The sequence below is a fragment of the Orbicella franksi genome, chromosome 2 (genome assembly GCF_964199315.1).
Source record: "Orbicella franksi chromosome 2, jaOrbFran1.1, whole genome shotgun sequence".
Classification (NCBI taxonomy): domain Eukaryota; kingdom Metazoa; phylum Cnidaria; class Anthozoa; order Scleractinia; family Merulinidae; genus Orbicella; species Orbicella franksi.
Window position 1 is genome coordinate 17,436,934 of NC_138146.1, and position 19,236 is coordinate 17,456,169.

Below are 19,236 nucleotides of genomic sequence, written 5' to 3' on the forward strand. Positions count from 1 at the left end.
CGTTTATGCTGAATAATTTTAATTATAATTATGATATATCCAGTCTAAAAATAAACTCAGCGAGGAACTATCGTTTTCTTTATGAATTTGTGGACCCAGCTGCACGGTCGAAACTTACCTAAAAACAGACAAAGGCTTATTAACTTTTAAAACTGGACTTGTCGGTGGCATAAACGAGACCTTCGATCTCCTCAGGGTAAAAGAAATCAGTTGATGTGACTTCAGGAACGTTACGACGTTGTCCTTGATCTATGCTAGCAAGACAGGCATCGAATTGTACGATATTCCACTTATATTTTCTTTGTTTATAGCTGGAGAAAGGGGGATTCTTCCGCAGTTTATCACCAACTCTGCGAAAGTGAAATCATCCAAAACCACAAATAAAGATATAGACAGACCGACTGATTAAAAATTCAATGCACGTAATCATTTTCTGTTCTTGGGAAGAAAGAAAAGCAGATATCAGAGATTGGGCGAAAAATTATGGCAACAAGTGACGGGTTTCCTATAGCAATAGTTGCAACATTCACGTGTGTTTACTTCTTGGTGTTCTTGCTATCAATCGCGGGGAACTCATTCGTCCTTTGTCTATGTTTCAAATTAAAAAGACCACCATGTTCGCTGAAATGGTTCATCGCTAACTTGGCTGTTGCAGACCTGGCATTTACCACCCTGAGCATATTGGATCTGATCAACTTTTTATGGACCTGGATTGGCGGTCAATTCTCCTGTAAAGCACAAAGTTTTGTTATCGAAACGTGCTACACCACTTCAATAATGACTCTTGTTCTTATAAGCTTCGAGCGCCTCCAGGCCGTGGTCGAGCCCTTCAGTGTAAGATTCATTACCACAGAAGGCGCGCATCGCAAGCTGATCGCCATGTGGATAAGCAGCATCATTATCGCCTCGCCATTGCTATATGCCTATCAAGCTCAAGTGGATGCCAGTGGTACGGTGTTCTGCACAAACATCAAATTCGGAGACATGGGACGACAGATTTATTACAGTATCCATGCAGTTTGTTTCTTCATCTTTCCTCTAATCTACATGATTTATGCCCAGTGGAACATTTTTCTATCGTTGCGCTCGGGCGTCTTTCCAACACAAAACTCCCTTGAAACAGGGTGCACCGTCCAACGCCATCACAAAGTGGCGAGGATTTTAGCCGCCTTAACGGTGGCGTTTGCAATTTGCTGGTCACCATTTGTGGTGGTGCGAACGCTGATGTATTTTCACCTCACCGATGGTGGTTACATCTGGAGGGCGTCCCAACTTTTAATTCTCTTGAACACGGCCTTAGATCCCATACTGTACGGAATCTACGGGGCAAATTTCAAACGGTATCTTCTGGGTTTATTCAAGTGTACGAATTTTCAACCATCCACACGGAAGGAGACTTTTGGCAGAGAAAAACGAAAGAGGCAAAGAACAGACATCGTACATGTAGAACAAGTTTACGATTTAAATGTCTTGGAACTGGTTGACAAATGATCAAGTACAAGAGGCAAGACATCACCAAACATGGAAGAACGCATCTGACTACAAACAACGAGAAGAGAGTTAAAATACGACGAGTAGCAGAGTATTTTGGACGAACTTCGAGGTGCACGTGTTTAAAAATCTGGTCACGGACACGGTCTTGAGTACCTAAGTACAAGAAGATGCAATTTATATACCGAGAATACACGGTCATGGTTGCTGAAAATACTAGGCCCTTTTTTTCGATATTAGCAACCGATGAAGATATTATAAGGAGATGAAAATGATAGTAACCATTCGCCACTTGAGGTGATGTCTACTGTTAACAGGCTTTCTGTTTTCTCGAAGATCGTCGAAGGCGCGAGCAAACTCGAATAGTAACTTCGTGGGATTGAACGAGCGCAAAAGTGGGAATGGGTCGCTCGCCTTTAAAAAGAAAAATAAGAGGAAAAAAGGAACGACGGTGGACAGATTAGGTGCTTTCTGAAATTACTACTAATAGGTGAATGCGTTTTCGTTGTCAGAGTTGTTGCTCAGCTTTCAAAAGCTGAGCAACAACTCTGGTATTGCTGCTGGTATTGGTGAACCCCAATCAGGGTTCATGATTGAAGATAGGTTCAAAGAGAAACCATATCTTATAACATTCACAATCAGCGAAGCTTGAGTAATTATCTGTTGTTAATTAAAATGAGAAAATCACTTCAGCGTTACCAAAGAATTAGCCATTTAACGAGCTGCATGTCTCAAAAGAATTGATCACCTATAAATGAGAATGGCTCAATTAAACTGTGTATAAATAATACCAATAAAATAGAATTTATGTCTGACAGTTTACGTTTAAATGCTTTTTTCAGATTTCGTATTTTTTGTGTCTCTATTTCAAAACGGGTCCTCGTGCAAAACCTTTCGTATGAAAAAGAGTTTGATTCACAAGAAAATGAACCTCAAACACAATTCCATATCAATCGTTTTCGCACGAAGACTCGTTCTGACACAGAGGCAAAAGCCAACTCGGAAATGGCCTATTTACCTTCATGTGGATTTTAATATTTTGTTTCACTTTTAGATTGCCGCCTAGTTTTGGAGTTTGTTTTCTTTACTATTTTGCTAATTTGGTTTTGAACTCTGATTCCGGTTTTTTCTCACACTTTTTTTCACAGCGTGCTCCGCAGCAAAATTTTAAGACTGAGGCCCCATATAATATGTTCTCGGGTACCCGAGACAACCCTCTGGCCGAGGTAACTTTTAGCTTATTTTTTTGCAAAATTTAACCAACCGTTTACATTAGGATCGCGAACCCGTCTCGGGGGGCAAGACAACTCGGGTGGGCGAGTTGTCTCGTCTCGGCAGGTAGGGTAACCCTGGCGAGCGGGTCAAATTTTTTTTTTTCATATAAACGCTTTGGCTCGCCTGACCGGGACAACTCTCAGCGTGGCGAGTGTCACGTAATGCCTAGATGGGGATTTAAAGCAGAAATTCGTATCAAAGAAGTGAAAATGAACTCGGCAAAACCCACTGTGATCGAATGACCGAGGGAAATTCGACGAAAGAGGGATATTTGCACATTTGATTATTCAATATGGGTTTTGAATAATCATGCAGGGTCAACTGTGACCCGGCATACAGACACTACGTTTTCACATATAAACGCTAGCTAAAGTTGCCTCGGGGGAAGGGTTGTCTCGGGTACCCGAGACCATATAACTGGGGCCTGAGAGAACCATCCCTCAGGGAGGAAAAGACAAAAGAAAACAACGAGAATCGAAATGATGTTGTGTTTCCGGGTAACGCAGACGCACGGAGTTCAGGCACGTTTGGGCTACATATCTTGGTAGCTAGAATTGAAAAGCTGTTAGCATAAAGAGGTGTTGTCTTTGATTCATTTAAGATAGAATTGATATTATAGCTGGATTACTAGTTTGCGCCCAATGATTGCAGTGGATTTCCTCGTTTGCTTAGCTGAAAGATGCCTCTGTCGATTACTTTCACACGGTCAGACTGTATATAATCGTGAGCACTGCTACATGCAGAACCACATCCTTACAGGCTTGTTGTCACTCGACATTTTCAAATAAAACACATAAATTACTCGGATTAAATCGGCTCTTTTGTTATGATTACATGATTAAGATTTTACTTTTCTACTAGGAAAAACCCGACAAAACCTTTGATGACCCTTTGAAGATAAAATTCACCATTTTGAAACAAACTTCATAAATTGCTCAGAACACATTGGCTTTATTATTTTGATTATGCCATTAAGATTTACTTTTCTACTAGGAAAAATCGGACAAAACCTTTGTTGTCCCTTTGAAGTTAAAACTTCCAATTTTCAGATGGATAACCACGAAATACATAAATATAGAAAACTGTCTCAATGAACCCAAGAACACTCTGGACCCGAACTCACTTAAACGTGAACTATAACCTTCTGGAATGATCCATTTCTCCTGAAATGTTCTAATCTTAATATATTGTAATAATGCACAATTTAATTATTTCTACATAGACGTTTCTGGAATCTCAAGGTGTATCTTAACCTATAACAGCGTGAGTTTTGTCCGTAGGAAAGCTCTGAAAATGTAATGAAGCTTAGTGCTGTAAACTGAGTAGTAATGAAATAAACCAGTTTGTTAAATTGCTGTAACCGACTATCCATAGTTCTGTCGAGAAACAATCCTGCTTTACTCGACGCTCGCAGCAATGATCATGATTACGTCTTTTCTACAAGCGAAAAGCCAAGCAAAGCCCTTGTTGTCCCACTCAGTCCCACTCAACTCACCATTTCCAAATAGACCCCACACGAAATCCATAAATTAGTCAAAAACATTGGTTTTATGATTATGATTATGTCATTTTTACTTTTCCACCACGAAAAAAGAAAACATTTGTAAGCGCAGACATAATCATTATAAGAACTTGATCCATCATTTTCTTATGATTATTGCGTATACAGGTATTATTATTTCGAACTCCACGGCACTCATAATTAAGTAGTTTCTAGACGTTTCCACTAAGGCATAAAGCGACCTACTGCAACGGAGTTACGTTTTTGAAAGCTTGTATTTATCTTTACGATGCTCGTGTCGCACGTGAGGTCCAAACCTAAATAGAAAACAAAAATGACCAATTTCAACCTGTGATTCTCTTTAGTTGAATTACCAGCAGTGGTTTGCGAGTTTCCTCAAGCTTCAAGGAAAGTAAATTATTTTAAGTGCTTTTGTTTACAATTAATCTTCAAGTTTGTAAGTACAGTTGTGACAACACCTGCCTCCAAATAAACACTGTGCCGCCCTTGTTGCGAAAATAGAGTCTGTGCCATAAAACGTAAAATACATTTTGTCATTAGTTTTAAACAATAAAAATCCCATTTCTTTGAGACTCAAGCCGTTGAGATTGTTGAAACAGCACATAGATTTTCATTACGAAGACAAAAGGTCAATCACAGAATGTAGTCAGCTTTCGTCACTAGTATAATTTACTACTTCAAAATTTAATTACAATTTTACCCTACCTGGTAATGCCTTAAATGATTTTATACATTTTTTTTTTAAATAAAACCTTCTATATTTTAAGTCAAACCACGAATTTGACCCACTTGAATGACAACGAGATGAACTCCAAACTCTGAAATCTCGATTGATTTTTCTTATGTTATTTTTATTATTTTCTACCACACGCTTGAGAAAAGTGGTTCATTGGAGAAACCTGTTATTGCATTCGTACGTTCACCGCAAATACGGTTAAGTTGTTGATCATTTAATCCGAGGAAAGATAAGACGTAAACGAAAACAAAACAAGCTGAAGGAAAAAAAACCCTTCAAGAAATATGAGAACAATTGTGAAGAGCCCAAAGACAAATTGGGACATCTTGCGCACAAAGATTTGAAAACAAAAGAAAAAAAAATTTAACAGTAAACTTAAGAGTTATATAGTTATCTGCACGATTAATAAAGTTCCAACGAAGATATAAACATACAACGCCAATTTAAATTATTCATTCATAAAACCCTGAACGGTCTTTAATTATTTAGCTTGCAGTCTGGGTTATTTTGGATATTACGGAATCAGTTAAATCGATTGAAATATGATAACACGGCATTTCAAATATAAGTAGCGCGGAAGGAAAGGAAGAAGGGCGGAAAGTAGAGAACACATAAGGTTAAGGGACGTCGACAAAATGGCGGTCCAAACAGTGCGTCTGAAAAACGAAGTTGTATCACACACTGACAATTTCTCTGCCGTTTCTCACTGAGATGTTACTCGCTATTGGCGCGCTTTGAGTAAGTTAACAGCCGTAATCGAGCATTACATATTCAGGGTTTCTTATTGAGGAGCGGGGAGGAGTGGCGGGGGGTGGGGGGAGGGGTCTGACTGCACAAAATTAAAAAAAGAAAAGAAATTCAGCACAACAAAGGCATAATTACAAACATTAGTCACTAGCTTTTCGTGCGAGTGCTAGAAAGCTCCTACGTGGGCCGGTATGTAACAGTTTTCTTTCGAGGTAAGAACAAAGACTATAAAAACAAATCGTTTTTCTTGCCGTCTTTTCAATCAATTTGCAGCTGATACCAAATTCAAGTAAACAATGACCGAAATTTCAATTAGCGGAAAAAATGAGGTGACATGTTAAATGGAAATTCCCGAAGTGATTTACGACTCCTTTTTTTTCTTTTCTTGGCTTCCCCTTGATATAAATCCGTACTCGAGTCTGATTTTCTACGGACGTGCAAAATTGCTCACTTGTTTACTCGTCTTGTTGCAGAATAAAGACGGGATCAACGCAGAGAAAGACACTAAAGCTGGAATATGAAGACTGGATCGCTGAAATAGACAGTTCGATTCACATCTTAACGAAGGCTTGACACAGAAAACGAATCACAAGTGGCAAATACCTCAATGAAGAAAATCTTGAAGCAAAGTACAAAAATCAACTGAAACAGGGAAAATCAGTCATTCAACATATATTATCGACAATGACAACAGACGACAATATCTCTCCACTTATGGTTATTATCTTTTGCGTATTTTACAGCGCTGTTTTCATTGTATCTATCGTTGGCAATATATGGGTCTTGGTTACTTGTTACAAGAGTCGTAAGAGAAACCATGATTTTCCTCTGATGTGGTTAGTCACAAATTTAGCGTCTGTGGATCTCTTGTTTACTTTTTTATCACTTTTCAACGTTGTCAGCTTTCTGTGGCGCTGGGTTGGAGGCGACGCCACTTGCAAACTTCAAGGATTCCTCATCGAAACAAGCTACACAACTTCAATCACTACACTGGTGATTATAAGCTATCAAAGATTGAAGGCTATCACAGATCCCTTCAGTGCTAGAGTAGGAAGCTGGCCAAATAGGGAATACATGAAAATCGTTGTCATTTGGGTTTCTTGTTTAGCCATCTGTTCACCTTTGGCGCACATTTATCGCGTCGAAACGAACGAAGACGGTAGAACTGTTTGCGCCAATACAACATGGGGAACTACCGGCCGACAAGTATACTACAGCCTTCACGCAATATTCTTCTTCGTCCTTCCGTTGCTGTATATGATTCTTACGCAGAGAAATATTTTTCGAGCGCTTCATACGAGAGTTTTACCAATAAGCGACTCGGTTATTGTGACATCAAATAATCGACAAAAAAAAGTTGCGAGGACACTTGTCGCATTAACCACAGCGTTTGCGTTATGTTGGTCCCCGTTTATGATCACACGGACATTACTTTATTTTTACTTGGTCTCCCCTGGACTTATCTGGAGAGCGTCTCAACTGTTGATCTTCCTTAATACCGCGGTAGATCCGTTACTTTACGGGTTTTATGGTGGAGAATTGAAGTCTAAACTGCGAAAAGTTTTCAGGTGCACCTACTGGAACAGAGTCGAATCAGATGCTAGTAGTGCAATGACGTTGGAACGATCACAGAGGTCATTAGGATTGCACCAAACACACGCAACCTCTAAGAGATCACACAGGGAAATCAAAGTCATATCACAACAAAATATTAAAAATCGATTATCTTTCTAAAGAAAACTTGAAATGTGCTCTCATTTCCGACTTTTATCATGATAAAATTGACCATCACAACCTTTGCCAGAACTTCACATTTCGCAATTATGATAAATGTACCTTCCACATACGTATGTTGTTAACACGTATAACCAAAGACTGTGCTTCAATATCATAGTTTATTTTATGAGTTAAAGTAGTAGTAGTTTTTGATAGGTGTCGATGTTTTGGTTCTGCGAGTAAATACCAAAAAGATAAAGAAATAAATAGTTCGGATTCGGGATTTAAACCTTCGGTATATTTAAACTGTTAAAATAAATGTGTATTTTCCGTCTTAACTGTCAATTCTCGACCCAACTATCTAGCTTTAAAATCACTCTAATTTGCATGATAGTGACATGAATAATGCCTTTTGTCTCTCTTTCAATTCGAAGCATCCTGTCTACAAAACAAATGCCAAATGCAATAGAAAAGATAACCATTCATATTTAATACGACTCCTGATGTGTGGTGGATTTATGTGCCAGTTAGAACTGACAAATTTGGAAGAAAACGAACACAAATCTAATAAATCAACACATACGTGTAGGAAACAAAAATATATGTAGATGTATTGATACATAAATTAGGTTTTGCCAGCCAAATCATAGCTAATTATATACCCTTATAAGGCTCGAAAACTCAGCTGTGATATATAGATGCTGCAGATAAGGGAACAGTAATTACTACAGAATGGTACCCATGATAACGAAGATGATAAACAAAAATTCGTGCAAGGTTTGTGTTCAATCGCGACGAAACGAACCAACTGGCGTTCAATAAGGCAAGGAAAAACTGATTTCAATAACCGTTTATATTTCTACTAAAATAAATGTTTATTACACGTTTAAGACCACGACACAAGTCGTGTTATAAATAGTTGTCATTGAACACTTAGAATGATAAATTCAATTATTATTTTCATTATATTTTTATTTACCTTACTTGTAGTTGTGTTTTCAAAAGCAGCATTCTGAGGTTTGAGCTTTATTTACCGTAAAAGAATCAGTTACGAGATGGAGAATAAAAATTAACAAACAAACAAACAAAAAATATTTACATGCTTGCCGTGAAGGAGAACGAGGAGGATATTTAGGTGGCTGATCTCATTTTTACAGTTTATAAAAGATCTAGTGGCTCTGACGTTAGCTGGAAGGCTTTTCAAACAAGTGCGCCCCGCTGTAGCAGAAACAACGTTTCAAATAAGTACAGGGCTCGGGCTTAGCTAATTTGTTTTCCATTGTTTCTACGCCCATTGTCCATCTGAAGTGTTTAAAAACAAAAGGTCTTTCAAGTAATCCGGAGTCTGATCATTCATAGTTTTAAACATCAATTTCAATTTTTTTTTTCCTTCTGATATAGAGATTAGCCATCCTAGCTTCCCGCGCAGGGCGGTAGTACTAGAATGGTAATCAGACTGGGCGATTTTGTAGTCCCACACAGAACAGCAATAATAGCTCTATAATAGCAATATAGCTGTATCTTCACATTTGCACGGCCTAAACCTTTTAAGTGAATCTATACCAGAGGAGATAACCTTAGCAATCTCATAAACATGTTTAGACCACGACAGATAGTATTGGCGTCGATCCCGATGCTTATATCGTCGACGAACATTCGTAGTAAAGCTTTACTCGAGCTTTAAGAATCTTATGGTCAATGATGACGTCGAAAGCCTTTTTTAAATCTATAAATATTACACTATTTATAAGACTGTCATCTATATTGACAGCTAGAGCAACTGTTAGAAGCCTCAGGCAAGGACGTAAGTGTTCTATTAAGTGGTCTAAAGCCGGAATGACAGTTGGATAAAAGATCGTTGTCATAAGGTACTTGTAAAATCGATCGTAAATTGGAGGAACAATCGAGATTGGCCGGTAGTTATAAACGTCTTGTCTTTTGCCCTTTCTGAAAATTGGCGTCACTCTAGCTAGCTTCCAGTCAGTTGGAACAATACCAGAGGAAATAGACTAATTGAACAAGAATGCCAGAGATGGTGCCAGAATACCTGCCGCCATTTTTTAAGCATCTTGGATGGCAAATTATCTACACCTGTCGCTTTCTTGACTCCTAGTTTATCAAGTAGTTTTCGGACTTCATTAGAGCTACAACTGTAAAACGAGAAAGTAAAAATTAGGGAAAGGGCTAGTTGAAATTTTTCGACACTATGTTTAAATGACATCTTGAAAGAAAGCGGTAGATAAAAATGAATGAAAATAATTTTTAATGCTGACTTGTTTACGCGGAGATATATTCAATTAAAGAATAGTATGCACAGTTTTCTATGATGTACATAAAACAGCTGCGTCTTTCAAGCCACTAAAGAGCAGGGTTAAATTCCTATCTGCCGTTAACAATTGGACATTTTGTTTCTTTATTTCTTTTTTTTACCAAAACGTACAAAAAAGGTCAATGCTTTTACGCTATTATTTTTTAAATTGGGACATTTGCATTTCACTCCACAAAAAGACTTCATTAGTTATGTTTCGAAAATACATCTTTAAGTAATGAGATGATTTTATGATTAACCACAAGCACTCGCAGAGGCTTCTGGGATGACATAAAACCCAAATGTCAGAGGTGGCAGAATAAGAGGATCGTATCCCGGCACACTCTTCGGCACGAGGTCTGGGAGGGTGCGGTCATCCACTAGTTTGAGGACTTTTCCATTCAGTCTGACTGTCCTGTTATAAAAACAAGGATTTAGGTCTTGATTTCGTTTTGACGATAAAATGAGAAACACCACAAGTCACTGTGTCTAAACCATGCCCATAGAACATTATGTTAAAAAAATGTTGAATGTTTATAGTGTGGGATGCGCTTAGCTACAGCTAGCTGGTTCACAGCCATGCCACTTAAGTTGAAAGGAAAAAAAAAAAAAATCCCAACTGACGGTAGGTAGACCAGTTGGTTATTTACAAGCATGACCGCGGAGATAAACGAGGGTTTACCAAGAAACAACTCCAGCATAATGATCAGAGGGGGACTTAACCCCCGCGACCTCTGGATTTCAATTCCGGCGCCCTAACCACTCGGCCACGCTGCCTCACATTATCGACTTATCAAACTTAGCGTTAAGTATGAGCCATCTTTTGGCATGTTTCTAAAGGTTCTTCAGTGCTCCAAATCTCTCAGAGTGCTTGCCGGCGGAAGTGATACAATAGACAGTGAATAGAGAACTCGCTAGACGTTTGGTATGATACGCGATGCACGCCATTGATTAACAATTAGATTATTCGTTCGGCCTCATCAACTATCAACACATAGAAATGGAGAACGAAGAATCAAATTGTTTAAGTAGAATTCTAACAGACATTTCCATTAAATGACAATTTCCACTTATTTCTCTACGTTGTATTAAACGGCTTCCAGTTTACCAGTATGTAAAATCGCGCGTACTGAATTGTCGTTTAAAATTTGCAGATAAGTACTTGCGCATCATTTTCTTTAGCAATGTCGAGAATTTAACGTCAACAACTCGCGAGGGTCCTTTTTCGAGTCTTTTTAGCAATTTAATTATCTATATGTTTCTAAACGTTCCTCCGAAAATTCGGAAAAACCAGAAAACGTCGCCATTTCATAGACGACGTTAAGTCATCACACACTAATGGCTGATAGTGTACGATGGCTCAGCCAATCAGTTTGTAGTATTAGCATTAGTATACGAGTAGAATCTGCTATTTTAAAAGCCTTGGACATTTCATTTAATACTTCACTAGAACCTCTAGTGCTACTTTAACCTCTTACGAATCGGGCGTGAGGTCGGGGCAGTACGGACCGAGCGCCGAGAGGTCCGTACAAAACAAACTGAAAGTCAATGTTCTACAGTACGGTTCGGGCACGCTACTGCAGGTTAGTAAGTAGTTTATTATAATGGCACTCGGGCGGCCATGTTTGCTAATGAATTTTTCAGCTTTCGAAACAAAAAAACATACATGGCTGATGACCGTTTCTATACCAACGGTCCGTACGGCAAAATCCCGACCAAGAAAGAACCAATCAGGAGTTTGGATTAACCTAAGGACTACCTTGCCATATAATAATGAAGGTTAATAACTGGATAATTCATAATGATTCTTATATGATCCGAGGACTGACCTCAGTCATAGTGAGATGCAAATATCAGCTTTGAAGCTCGACCGACAACTTTCAACAGATGGTACATTTTATGGTCAGTAAAAATGGCAAACATGATGCACTTGCTTTTATATTAAAGGAACTCAGTCACAGTATTTTGAGTTATTTTGGCCACGTACAAAATTACCTTTAAATTGAAGGAAACCTGAAAACAGCAGTTTACTAAGATAGGAAAACGACAAAGAGATAATAATAAACCACAAATAAAGAAGGATGGTTAACGATGGAGAAGATAACATGGATTATACAAACGACGAAGTTGGAAAAAATCAGGCAAGATCCGGAAAGCGTGACGTAGCTCCTTTAACTAATCTAGTAATACATCTCACGCAACTGAGTTCAGCGAGTTGCGTTTCAATTCCATTTACATCATTGTACTTACTTTGACGTGAGGTCACCGTTCTCCGGAGTTAAAAGGTATTCATCAACATCTTTTCCTTTGAGGTCGTCACTGAGTTTTAGGACAACTGGATCACGTGGGTGAGTATTAAGAACAAGAAGCGTGATAGAACCCATTGGGTAATGTCTGAAAAAGGTTCAAAGGCTTTTATCATCCACTACGTCAATTGTTACACTTCATCTACATGTACACCATGCGAAATATTACATTGATATGCAACTTATTTACCTTACAAGTAGACATGCAATTTATGCATAGAAATAACGACAGTGGATTTATTTCATATATTTTTGTTTGAATACTATTGTACGTTAATATTTAGTAATGATAACATCGCAAGTAAAGTAAGTATAATTGCACGTAAGTATGTTACGGTATATTGTAAGAGCAGTGTGGTATTGTTAATTAGCAGGCAATGTCAGTATTGTAAGTAGTTTTAGCCTTGTAAGCAATGTTGCTATTGTACTGTAAGTAATGTTAGTATTGTAAATAAAATGTGTAAATCAATTGTAAAAAAACAAACCCTTTCTAGTTAAACAAAACACCGGCTTTCAGCTTTTAGCATGGTCATTACCTTTTCAGAAAGTTAGATGTATTTTTCTTTATCTGGAGTCATATGAGCTATTATATTTATTATAATAATAAAGAAATAAATTATATGAGCCATTATACCATGCTCTAAAAATATGATAAGCGTACGCGAAATTTTTTGGGGGTGTCTTTAAAACAATTATTCCACTCGTGCTTGTTGGATACGAGATGATTATAGCCAACTCGACTCGGCGCTATGCGCCTCGTTGGCCATATACCATCTCATATGGACTTATGTCCCAGCCGGACCGAACAACGTGGGATTGTAATATTTTTTCGGTTGAATTGAAGCTCTATTAAGAGAGTGCAATGTATTTGATAAGAGTATCTTCCCTTAGAACCACCAAAACATACAATACATGTACAATACCTGCTTGAACAATGGGCGTAAACTCGAGTTGTCCGGTTCTCTTCTGTTTCACCTTTCACATCCAAGACTTTTACTCCCACAAGCCGCTTGTACAACAAAGAAAGCCAGTAGTCCTAGACGAAATATCAGCAACACTTTGCAGTACGTTCCGGTTACAATATCAGTTTCTCAGTTCGGAACCTAATGCTACAGCTGTATGTAACACTTGATAATGGTAGCTTAAGTTTTCAGTTGACTACCCACGTGTAATAACTAGTCCCTTGAGGCCTTTTCTCGTTTAACAAAATGGCAATATAATTTTTGTAACTCATTTGCTAGCTCTAGTTTTATAAGTCAACGAAGTACATACTGGGTTTGGCTCCAGATTAGTATCTAGTAAAGCATAATTTCCAGCCACAAATGTCTGTCGTATGACAACATCGTGATTAAGCCGAGCTGCAAGTCCTAACTTGTCCAGCCACCTTCAAAACAAAACGAAAAAGTAAATCACTCAGTAATAATCATTCATTGAAATAGTGTCAGCATAATTAGTTCCTGACCTTCAGGATATTTTCTGCATCCTCTAGTTCTTCTTTAGCCTCATACACAGACGCTCTATAGGCCCGTCACGCAATCTTCCTCCCTCACGTGGGGGAGGAAGATTACGTGACGATCTCAAAAAAGCGTCTGCTTGGGAGGTTGGCTCTTCTTATGAGAGACGTAATGGCCTAATAGTTAGCGTGATGTAGTTTGGATCAAGTGGTCAAGGGGCTCAAACCCTGACTGGGGTCATTATGTTCTGTTCGTGGGCCATACATTATACTCTAACGCCGTGTCTCTTCACCCTGGTCAGGAAGTTATGGGCAAACTGTTGGGACAACCTGAAAAAATTGCCGGGGTTCATCTGCAGTGGACTAGCACCCCATCCAGGCAGAGAAGAGGGAAGGGGTAGAAAAAGTACTATATTCTCTTCATGCGTCTTTGATGTATGCCACTTGGCTGCTCTCGACTGCCGGCAGGTATTTTCTCTTAGGGTCAGACGAGTGTTTAGCCGTGAACACCAACACAAAAGGGCGATACGACCAATCATCAATCCCTTATAGTGTGAAATGTCCTGCCTCGTTTCGAGAAAAAAACAGACTGCCAACAGTCCAGGCTCCTCCGGATTGGTATAGACTTTATTATTTTTGTTAATTTCTACACTTTTGTAGTTGGACATCTCATGTTTAAGGTGAAGCCCGTTATGTTGCCACCCTACAAAATTACAATTCTCCCATGTAACTGAGTGTGTATTTTAATCGTTACTGATCAACTTACATGAAGCCTGCAACATATCTGTCAGACAATCCAGGTGCACCTCCTCCGTAAGCACTGCTAGTCTCACCCAACCATCGAGAACAGCCTGGGTCTACCTTAGACAGTATAGCATTGGCTGCATTCACTTCATGCAGGAAATAGTCCAGGACATCTGGGCTGTAAAAATCTTTCTCAGTGCAGGTTCGTCCATCAACATAATACCTATAAAATGTTTTATAGTATACTATAAGTATACCCATTTAAAGTTCTAGCCTCCGAGTTAGGGGCGCTGCGCATCTACAATAAATGCAGCTATGAGCATTTCTGTATTTGAAAGATGTAATACAATCGTACATGTACAATCATTTACAATAAACAACCTTACTGACAAGCACAGGGCAAAAAGGTTTAACACAAGCCAGTCTAGAAAAAGTCATCGCTGGCCTTACACATCATCACTGACCATGATGATATCCAGTTTAATAATGGTGCGCAGAATTCAGAATATTCATCAACACCTTTTCTGACAAAGAGTGGTATGATAAAATGAAAAAGCAGTATAATAAAATGTCTGTTGATCGAGTTAAGTTGAGTCAGACAGGAATATTTTTGTACTTAATCTTTACATCAAGACTTCAAGCCAACTACTTCCCCATCTGGTCTTAAGGCCTTAAGAACAAATTATGTTCTCAGCTTCTATCTGAGTTCAAGTGGACACCTTATCAAAAAAAGTGAATGCGGCTGACTTGGAGTCCCTGAGGATATTCTTCACAACACATCCCATTGCAAAAAGTGAAAATTCTGACCCATACAAATGGAAAACAGCCATTTATGCTAATAATAGTACTTACAATACACAATTTTTATTGACCATTTAATCAACAACACTGCTCTGAGTTAAACTTGTGGCAAATTCCTTGACTCTTGTCTGATTTGGAATTTCCCTGAACAGTTATTAAATTCCCCAGCTTTTCCCTGATCTTGGAAAAAATGAAACTTACTGGTGCCATGTTACTGCATCTATGACATCCTTGGCATGTGAAACAAAGCTAATCAGGAAAGAAAAAAAAATGTACTTAATTGGTATGTAATTACTGGTAATGTTGTGTAATTGCATGTTCAGTTAACCAATAGGGTTTTCTAGACTGTACCACTAAAATGTTCTTGAAAAGCTGTAGCGATATGGATCACTCCACCTACAGTTTCTATAATCACTTTTACACTCTGTCCTTCACATCAATACATATACTGGTTTCATGTTACAGCAAGCCAGATACATGTACAGTTTGAACATAAGGTGTCAATAAGGAATTCTACCTGGACACTCATGAGCCTCAATCACCAACACATGAGAAATTTCATAAATTATGGTCAAGCAGCTAATCTGGTGGTGGTTTGAGATCCTTCCCTAATCTTGAACACTGAGACAACGTCAAATACAATTACACACTGTAACTCAATGCACGTAAACACAAAATACTTGAATCAAGCCGATCAACCTAAATTGACAAAAACTGTACCTCTCAAAAAAGTTGGCTGACTTGGAGTGATTTGATACTGTTGTTACATCAGGGCCAACAAGATAATTTCCAAATTGAGGGCTGCTCTGCAGAATTGCTCTTAAAGTATGAAAGTCTTCTGCAAGTTCCTCTGGAGAAACTGACTTACCGAAATCAACAAAAAGATTTGGTTCTGAAGAAAGAAGAAAATTGAAAAGGTAGAATTTAGCTATGGATTACCTCTCCAAGAAGGTTGCAGCTTTGCGATGATTTAAAATTCTAGTTACATCAGGACCAACAAGAAAGTGTCCAAACTGAGGACTGCTTTGGAGAATAGACCTTAAAGTTTGAAAGTCTTTAGCAAGTTGCTCTGGAGAAACTGACTTATTAAAATGATCCATAAAATGGTTTGGTTCTAAAGGGAGAATAAAACAAACAAAAATAAGTATTGCCCACTGTAAAACAGATAGAATGGTACATTTACAGCACCTTTCAATGACTCACATTTTTTTAACTTTGCAAATTACTGAAAGGTGCAGTAACACTATGCCCCCACCCCTGTGAAAAAAAGACAATAAGAGTGAAATATTGCTATGTGGGTCCATTCTTTCACTTACTAAAAGTTAAGGAAAGTTTAGAAAATTTTCATTTGGATTTTTGGCAGATTATAATTATTAAATAAGTATGAGGTTGAGATAATACTGAATTAACCAAACCTAAAATTCTACTCATGTACTAATGCAAATAGTGCAATCTGATTGACAAGATGCAAGCTACGGCACATGTACACTATCAGGCATTGGTGTGCAATGGCGGGAGGTAGCCTATGAAATGGCGACATTTACTTGTTTTTCCAAAGTTTTGGAGGAACACTTAGAAACAAATTGATACTTAAATTCCTAAGAAGTCTAAAAGGAGAACATTGGTGGTTTGCTGATGTTAATAATCGAAAATCATTGTCATGTAAAGGAAATTGCAGTGAGAATTATACGTAAACAATCAGATTATTTGCCCTCGTTCTCTATGAAGTAACAGTTGATTCAGCCTTTGACCTCATTAACTATCACCTAAATAACATCAAGAGGGAATAAATTATAAATCTAATTGTCAACTAAAATTATTTCTTACTTATGTCCAAGTCCACTTATACTATTTAACTCAGATCAAGTCCTCCTTTGGTCAGCATGATACTGTAAATACTGTGGCTGAAAGTCTCTTTAAGGTTACTAAAAAGGGCTCAAAAATTTGGACCTCTTGTGGTCAGTGACCAGCTGCCATGAGGAACAAACGACATGTAACTAGGCTTCACATGTCACTTATGGGGGGTTACTCTAACAATGAAAAGGAAGTTTGTTCCATAGTGAAGTGCATTTTATTGTGTACCGGTTTGCAACATCTACAAACCAGAGTTCTGACTGTTTTTAAGTGTTTGTACGCATGTATACTGTGTTAACATTACCATTCTTTAGAGTTAACTGTAAACATGCTAACCCAAGCACATCCAGGTTTCTCATAATGCTATTAAGGCTAACTGTAGCCCCAGAAAGGAGAAGTGGGTAATCTCATACATGATCTATATGGGTATGTGCTGCTGTGAAGGGTATGGTTTTTTTTAGTCTGGGATAGGGTATAGAGATCTGACAGTTTTGGGCTAAAATCAGGTATCAAAAAAATTAATCCAGAACAGGGTTCTTAATGCAGAGTTCTATAATAGAAATTGAAACTCAGAAAGGGTATAGATGTTAATATCGGTTTACACCTTTTGCTGTTCATTTACAGAAAATATCCATTCATTTGAGTCCAAATTTGTTTCACTATGGTCAATATACTCTCATTAACACCAATGAACATGACCTTCATTTGCACGTAAGGAAGTACATTCAAGAATAACACTTGCATATGTATTAACATTCAAATTCATCAAAAGATAAATAATACCTTCCTTTGACAATCACTGGCTGTAAATGTATTTTCATTTTTGTCGAAAAAAAATTCATTGTCAGGAAACGATAATCATGTACACTTTTGGGCAATCCTTTTCCAACAAAAGACTTTCAATAACACAATTTGCACGAGTACTCACAATCAATTGCATTATTATACAACTATATCCATGAAGGTGACGATTTTGGACTACAGGGCTGTGCGATAGTGACAAAATTTCCTCATGTAAAAATAGCTAGACTGGCATATGGAAGGGATTTTTGATACCTAGTCTAGAATAGGGTTGCAAAATCAAGCTGATCATGGTCCAGAATAGGAAAGGGGTCTCAGTGTTGCAGTGGCTCACCCCTACCCAAAGATTTGCAGAGTAGTTCCCCCCTCCCCCGGGTCTGTAGCACATTGCTACTGTCTGTAGCCCACTTGCATTTCTTACCATTTCCAAGCTCCCATCCAAAATTATAGCCATGTTCAGCAACATATTGCATTATTTCTTTGGGGTTGCTTGCATCCCAAGAGCCATCTTGTGTCCTTAGAAGCACATTCAACCCAAACATGACATCCCAACCTGCTTTGGAGGATAACAAGTGAATCTTGTCCAAATCTTGATGGGTGATTGTAAAATTACTAACATTCTTGGGCTTTTGGAGCCCTTGGGAATCATCATAGATCAGAAAATCCCCAGCCGTTCCACCAATGCGGAGAAATGCTGGAGAAAGTCCCCTGGCAAGGTTAAACAATCTCTCGGAAGTGAAATTCACGTGAGGCCAGTGATGCCTCATAATGTTAGAGTCGATCGCAACGGAGAGAAACTTTTCACTGACGGTAAACACGGAACGATCCAAATTTATCGAAACATTCTGTGCGACGTAGTTGTCCTTGCTAAAACCGACGTAATGGGATTGCAAGAGTACTGGATATCCACAAAATAACATCATCAAAACGATTAATGAACCCGCAAATATGTTTACTTGGGGAGCCATGTTGACAATTCCGAAATATCACTTGGTAGTATCTTGAGGTCGCTGATACCCGCCGCTGTCTTTCAGTTTCGGGTCAATGACAGTGCAGTGAACAAAAACGTGTAAAGACATGCACGACTCAGGTTCTAGCGCATAATGCATGCGCGTTTTTCGCTAGGCGTTCCATGTAAATTAAGGTTCTCCCCAGTCCAACCCCTATGTACAGGAATCTCAAGCAACTGGTTCACATTTAAAAACGGCAAGTCTGATGAGTCTTTGAAAATGAGTTTAATTTACATGAAGTGTATGACAATTCAATGAAGTTGTCTTAATTAATAGCTGCTGTTTTCTACAACGTTTCTCTTTCCATCAGGTTTCCGGCCACGGTTCTGACTTCATGACTTCATAGGGTTCATCCGGTAAAAAAAGATATTCAAGATCATCCGAAGGCATTTGTCTTGAAAACAGGAAGTCTCTTTTCTTCATTCTCCAGGTCTTGCACCAGGACTGCTTTGAATCTAACCTTTGTTGATCG

The 19,236-nt window shown here is 38.4% G+C and overlaps 3 protein-coding genes across 4 annotated transcripts; 2 read left to right on the forward strand and 1 right to left on the reverse strand.

Annotated features, from left to right (window-relative positions):
* Window positions 1–74: 74 nt before the first annotated feature.
* Window positions 75–5,445, forward strand: LOC145478354 (QRFP-like peptide receptor). Its single transcript, XM_081456358.1, has one exon. It carries the CDS (start codon window positions 484–486, stop codon window positions 1,489–1,491), a length of 1,008 nt encoding a protein of 335 aa, XP_081312484.1. The 5' UTR covers window positions 75–483; the 3' UTR covers window positions 1,492–5,445.
* A 388-nt stretch (window positions 5,446–5,833) lies between these two features.
* On the forward strand, window positions 5,834–8,457 carry LOC145478348 (galanin receptor 2a-like). Its single transcript, XM_081456349.1, has 2 exons — window positions 5,834–5,983; window positions 6,245–8,457. Exon 2 carries the CDS (start codon window positions 6,456–6,458, stop codon window positions 7,503–7,505), a length of 1,050 nt encoding a protein of 349 aa, XP_081312475.1. The 5' UTR covers window positions 5,834–5,983; window positions 6,245–6,455; the 3' UTR covers window positions 7,506–8,457.
* A 55-nt stretch (window positions 8,458–8,512) lies between these two features.
* On the reverse strand, window positions 8,513–19,037 carry LOC145478344 (heparanase-like). Of its 2 annotated transcripts, none has more exons than XM_081456333.1 (8): window positions 18,176–19,037; window positions 16,039–16,213; window positions 15,301–15,348; window positions 14,321–14,521; window positions 13,374–13,485; window positions 13,025–13,137; window positions 12,046–12,189; window positions 8,513–10,210 (listed from the first exon to the last, which is right to left on the reverse strand). In XM_081456333.1, the coding sequence occupies exons 1-8, from the start codon at window positions 18,720–18,722 to the stop codon at window positions 10,051–10,053; spliced, it is 1,500 nt and encodes a 499-aa protein (XP_081312459.1). In that variant the 5' UTR covers window positions 18,723–19,037; the 3' UTR covers window positions 8,513–10,050. The 2 variants fall into 2 exon arrangements, with proteins under 2 accessions (XP_081312459.1, XP_081312460.1); XM_081456334.1 differs by lacking the exon at window positions 16,039–16,213 and adding an exon at window positions 15,820–15,991 and having other exon boundaries at window positions 18,176–19,035.
* Window positions 19,038–19,236: the final 199 nt, after the last annotated feature.

What these genes read in the sequence shown, in the direction of transcription:
- LOC145478348 (XM_081456349.1), top strand. Translation starts at nt 6,456, where the DNA reads ATGACAACAGACGACAATATCTCTCCACTTATGGTTATTATCTTTTGC.
- LOC145478354 (XM_081456358.1), top strand. Translation starts at nt 484, where the DNA reads ATGGCAACAAGTGACGGGTTTCCTATAGCAATAGTTGCAACATTCACG.
- LOC145478344 (XM_081456333.1), bottom strand. Translation starts at nt 18,722, where the DNA reads ATGGCTCCCCAAGTAAACATATTTGCGGGTTCATTAATCGTTTTGATG. An exon ending in GATGCAGTAACATGGCACCA is followed by an intron (nt 14,522 to 15,300) that starts GTAAGTTTCATT and finishes AACATTTTATAG; the next exon opens with GTATTATGTTGATGGACGAA. An exon ending in CTAATCTGGAGCCAAACCCA is followed by an intron (nt 13,138 to 13,373) that starts GTATGTACTTCG and finishes TATTTCGTCTAG; the next exon opens with GACTACTGGCTTTCTTTGTT.